At 38.1% G+C, this 5,795-nt stretch overlaps 1 protein-coding gene across 1 annotated transcript; it reads left to right on the top strand.

Moving 5' to 3' along the window:
• The first annotated feature begins 2,053 nt into the window (after positions 1-2,053).
• Positions 2,054-5,137, top strand: LOC107597841 (tektin-3-like). The gene is made up of 3 exons (XM_016289033.1): positions 2,054-2,077; positions 4,497-4,651; positions 4,784-5,137. Exons 2-3 carry the CDS (start codon positions 4,524-4,526, stop codon positions 4,998-5,000), a joined length of 345 nt encoding a protein of 114 aa, XP_016144519.1. The 5' UTR covers positions 2,054-2,077; positions 4,497-4,523; the 3' UTR covers positions 5,001-5,137.
• Positions 5,138-5,795: the final 658 nt, after the last annotated feature.

Raw genomic sequence — 5,795 nt, 5'->3', positions numbered from 1 at the left:
AATCACTAATTCAGAGATATTATTCTGAAAGATTTACACATGTCTGGGACCAGCTCGGTCTACCTCACTCAAGCTCTTGATCAGTAGTAAAGAAACTGCACGAATGATGTCATGCAAGTTTGAATAAATATACAGTTAGCGAGGAAAGAGAGGCCACTAGTGTTCAATCCTCTGTGACTGACACTTGATGGAGTCAGAGAGGAAAGGTAAACACAGACCCTCCCCAAATTATTAGAGACCCGACCGAGCCCTTTCCTGATGCAATATCCCTGAATTTCAATTGTGTTTAGATAGTAAATAGCATCACTTCCTCTCTGTCAGCATTTCCAGACTTCATGTGTTACGTGTGTTCTGTGTAGAGGTGCATGGAAGAGGTGAATTATGGAATGGTCCATCCTTACCTCACCTCAGATAACCAGCCATCAAAGCCTCTTCAGCATGGAAACCTGAAGCCTGCACTGCCGTCATCTGAGTGATCAAGCATCAGGTTCTTTCTCTCTCTCAATCCATCTGATCCTCTGGAATACCAGCCAGTGTCAGGTCTCATAGTGTTAATATGAAAACCATTCCACCCAACCCTCCCAGAGCTTTGATTCATAATAAAAGCACAGCAGTTTATCCATCAATATCCATTTTGCATGTGACAGTTTGAATCTGACACTCCTGTCAATTCTCAATGCAAATAGTTTCTGATGACCCAACAGCATAAGAATCAGTGAACGCAGCTCACAGCAGTCAAATGCCATCAAAGAACCATAAAAAATACTCCATATGACTCACTATAATTTGGAAATCATGTGACCGCATTAGAGAAAAATACTGTAATATATGTTTTGTTTTGTTTAGTTTTTCCCTTTCATTACATTTTCCCTACACTACACTACTGGCATGTTGTCACACCATTTTCAAACCTTCTCTGATCAAATTTTTGAACCGATCTTTGTTAAAATGTATAATTACTTAAAACATTTAATCTTAAATGGGCTGTTCTTACAGAACTCATTTTTGCAATTCGCTGCTCTGCTTTTACATCGGTTTTCCATGTAAACCACATGCGTTTTGAATCTTTTGCAACGTAAAGTTTTTTTTTAATAACTCTTAAATATGTGGCTCGAGACACAAGCTGTGTCATGGGAACAAACCAGCAAGGTCTCAAGGCATGTTTTTTAAAAGTTCAACTTATTTTAACTTGAGTGGCATGTTATTACAATACAAAACACAAAAAAACTGTGCAAACAGGGCAGTGGAATGGAAAAAAAATTGCAGATGTGTTTTTTTTTAAACTTATTTTAACTTGAACGTAATGTTTTTAAAACAATATGTTATGAGCGAGACACTGCAAAAGACGCATGACGGTCAAACACGTCCGTCAAAAGCAAGACACAGGACAGCGGAATACAAAAAAAAATTGCAGATGATACTGATTTTAACATGAGAGCCATGTTTTTACAATGCTAGGCCATGCACGAGATGCTGCAAAAACATAAGACAGTCAAACATGTTTGTCTAGCTTGTGTTTGCATAGAAACTCGAAAGCAGTGCAAAATGCAAGACAAAGGGCAGATGCAGATCCATTTTTTTTTAAAGTTGAACTTTATTTTATGTTTTTAGAAAGTTTTATCATGGAAGACATATGAGAGATGAGCTCAATGGTCAAAGACGTCTATCTAGTGCATGTTTACATAAAAGAACTAATGGAATAGCATGCAAAAACGTGTTCTGCGTGAACGGCCGTCAAGAGTGCATTTTGCACAAAACATGGCTGCAATTCAATCTGTGTTTCACTCTACAGTTTGAAAACCTATACTCAGAATACTCTTTGCAAGACTCCATAGCGTTCGTAAAATGGGTTTGTCCTCTCACGTATTCGAGGCATGCAGTAGTACACCGCAGACCCTCCAGACGCACGGTACTAGGGTAAATATAGGGTACTCTAAAGTTACACTCACGTTCTAGGCTGAAGCCTATGGGCACTGGGGAGGTGTTTGCTGTTTGGAGGGCAATGGACGTCAACCGTGGGTTTGTTCTCCATGCCTTTACAGGGCATATTCAACATGGGGAGAAGCAATGACATGAGGTCTGATGTGTTTGTGTGTGTGTACGTCAGAATGTGTGTCGAGTGATACAGTAGATCGCTGGCACAACGCCCTTTAAATCTCAGCTTACCCTGTTGACATAGAAACCGACGGTTGTGATATTAGACCACTTGGTGAGAAGCTGCGGTTCAGCAGCAAAATCTAAAACTGCACTTTTTCTTTATGTTGTGGTTAGTAAATTTAAGAAGCCTGCTTTCAACTTAAAGTAAATCCTAATTAAAATAAGTAAAGAAGTCACGTTGTGAGATATAAAATCAACATGTGAAGTTGCAATTATTAGAAATAAATTCACAATTGTCTTGCTTTTTTCTACACTTAGATGGAAACAGTTTTCCACATTACAAAGACTAGATTCGTCAAATGTCCACATTAAAATAATAATAATAATAATAATAATAATAATAATAATAAAAGAGTGACTATTCTTTCCCTATTGCAGGCTGTTGGCCGGATTCCCTAACAGGGAATTCATGCAGTGTTATTTTAGTAAAGACACAGACATCAGGGAGAAAAGCACAGCGGGATAACAGAGAGGGGCTCTGGTTGGGGAGGCTCACATTGAGAAACTCTGATCTGCTGGTAAAGAGAGCAACAGGAAGGGAACAAAAGTCCAAAACATTGCATTACAAAGCTGAGGCTGATATTTAAGCAGCTATGCTACAAAAAACAAAACTTTTTTCTTAATAAAAAAAGAGACAAAAATACTGATTAAGAAAATTATTTAGCAGTTTATGATTTAAAAGTATATTCATAAATTCATTTTATTGTATGGTGATAGTATAGCTTTTATTGTATGTGTGCAATGTACAAGCAACTTCCCAACAATGTGAGCACAGTTGCACTTTGGAAAACACATCAGTGAAACACAAACAAGTATTCAATATTTAAATATTTACTGTATATATAAATAGCTAATGTAATTTAATTTAATTATTATTAATTATTTAAAAATCTGATATTACCATTATAAACCACCACTAGACCAGTAGTAAAATAATAATAATAATAAAAACATTTAAAATTATTTTATGAATTTGTCCATGCAAAATCTAAGAATTTATCAATATATTAATTTAAATTTAATGGTATAGTTTTTAATGTAGCAACGTACAAACATAATCCCACAAAAAGTGTCTGTGGTTTTTATTCTATCCTCCTTCCACAGTAAGACAAGCCCACATGTTGCATTCCAGTCTATGAAGAATGACTTTGAGACTTAGCGGCAAAGCGATTTTCCTTTTGCATTAGTCAATACATGTCAACACCCTCTTCAGAACTGAGAGACACAAGCCCAGCCGGGATAAACGCACGACACCCAGCCTCAGTCCTGGGCACATATGTACATCTCTTAGCCTGGGCTCTAACAAGACACACTGATGATTATACTGTGTTAAATAGCCCAGTGTGCTCTCTTCCTGTTGAATGAATCATTGATAAGGCGGCTGTAACCCGTCCTCATGGAGGGGGAGTGAAGGTATTGGGGGCCATGCAATAATTTGAAGGTGTCCTCTCACCTAACTCACTGATTCATAGCTCAGATTCCCTCCATTATGGAAGATGAAATCTGTGTGTATGCACATTTTATAAATGAGGCCCCTGATGTTTAGTATTAATATGATCTATCCTACTTCCTCCTTGCCACTTCACTTTGACTGGACAGGACCCAAAATAAATTGCCTGCTTGTTTATGCCCTAAAGATGTAGACAGGAAGCTCTAAACACTAGAGTCTGTTATTAAGGAGGTTAATGAAGAACATGAAGAAGCTTTGTCAGCTGTCCATAATGTTTAAGTTCTTGACGGCTGTTATCAGAGGCATGAGGTAACCAATAAAGAACCATCATTCATGATGCTGATTGGTCAAAATGAGATTGCATCAAATCGTGTTGGTGAGGGAGTGTGTGTCTCCGTAACTAGTTACTTGATCCTGCAGTTTTTATGACCATTATGTATTCATATGGATGATATGGGCTGTAATGATAACTATGAAGCCCTTTCAAATCCTTCACACACCAGTCAGTTGTATGCAATTTTGAGCATTAAGTAATCACAAATGCACAAATAATGAATAAAATATATTAAAAATAAAATAAAATAAAATACAAATCTGCTTAATTTGTATTGTTTACTCCGAGGGGTTTGATTACTGCTCTTCCCGTTCTGTCCTGGCATGGTTGTGTGGATGGGTGGGAATTTTGCCCAGAACAAAACCATACCAGCCTAATTTCAGATTAAAGTGCTTTAGACTGTCAATTATGATATATACAGTAGAAGTAAGTGTACTTGACTGGACCTTTTTAATGTTGAGAAGGGTCAAGAAGTCAGACACAAAGAATAACTGACTTTGTCACTTTTTCAATCAACTCTCTTTCTCTTTTTTGCCTCCTTGCTTCCACTTTCAGACCCTTCAGGAAATCATCCAGACCGAGATGCTGATTGAAGCTTTAAAAAAGGCAATCCGAGACAAAGAGAACCCACTTAAAGTTGCCCAGACCCGCCTGGAAGAGAGGTCTCGCAGACCCAACGTCGAACTCTGCAGAGACAATCCTCATCACAGGTAATTGCCCTAAATATCTGTCAAGAAACAGTTTGGATACAAACACTGTTTTGCTTACAAAATTAGATCTAGATGCAAAAATCAGATGCCAAACCTCTGTTTTCCTTGTTTTACTCGCTCTCTCTTTCTCAGGCTGGTTACAGAGGTGAGGGAGATTGAAGACACCATTCATAAACTGAGAGAGAGTCTGATGGAGGCCGAGAACACTCTCCAGACCCTGGTGAAGACCAAAGTTGCTCTGGAGCATGACCTGTCAATCAAAGCCAACTCTCTGTTCCTGGATCAGGAGAAGTGCATGGGCACGAGGAAGAGCTTTCCCAGCACTCCTCGTCTGGTCGGATACACCTAGATCTCCCAGAATCTTCTCCAAAAGCTGCATAACTATTAACCTAAATCCAAACTTGAATGTTTAAAAGAGAAACTACAAGATTAGCATCAGAACAGCTTTCTTCTTAGTCCTTTTAATTAAGTGGACTGACATCTTACACCTCACTTTTATTGTTTCACTGAGTTAAGCACACTGTGATGATTAGAATTGATTGTCTCTTGCCCTTTGACTGTCCTGATTAAAAAAAAATCAATAATACCTGAACTGCTAGATAGATCCTTTTAAAAAATGATTTACCAAATGGCAAAGGTTCATCATGTATACTATCTATCTATCTATCTATCTATCTATCTATCTATCTATCTATCTATCTATCTATCTATCTATCTATCTATCTATCTATCTATCTATCTATCTATCTATCTATCTATCTATCTCCGTTTATCAGTGATCTTAAGAGCTCCAGACAGCTGTTGAACTGAGATTGTAAACAGGTTTGTTTTTTGCTCAGGTGTGACATGATTCTGACAGTTTGCAGACAGTGGACAGAGCACCTTGCTTTTGTTTGTTTAGTTCAGAGGTCCACTCGAGGGCTGTCACTGATAAAGTGATCTTCACTCCATACTTCCCTGAGTACACCAAACCACAGTGGAGCTGTAGTTCTCATGTTCTTCTGAAGTACAAACACACACTTCAGAAACAGATGCCACCGGCAACAAGACTCACGGTTAAGTATACACACAGCATCTGGGTTTATTGATTCAGAGGGGGAACGTGTTTGCTCCTATAAACAACACACTGGTGTTCTGCTCAAAC

Source organism: Sinocyclocheilus grahami, unplaced genomic scaffold (genome assembly GCF_001515645.1).
Source record: "Sinocyclocheilus grahami isolate Dianchi unplaced genomic scaffold, SAMN03320097.WGS_v1.1 scaffold238.1, whole genome shotgun sequence".
Lineage (NCBI taxonomy): Eukaryota > Metazoa > Chordata > Actinopteri > Cypriniformes > Cyprinidae > Sinocyclocheilus > Sinocyclocheilus grahami.
This window is presented reverse-complemented; position numbering and strand designations above follow the sequence as displayed.

Excerpts from the sequence above, each read along its gene's own strand:
- LOC107597841 (XM_016289033.1), top strand. The coding sequence starts at position 4,524 with ATGCTGATTGAAGCTTTAAAAAAGGCAATCCGAGACAAAGAGAACCCA. Across the intron at positions 4,652-4,783 it reads AGAGACAATCCTCATCACAG|GCTGGTTACAGAGGTGAGGG; the intron begins GTAATTGCCCTA and ends TCTCTTTCTCAG.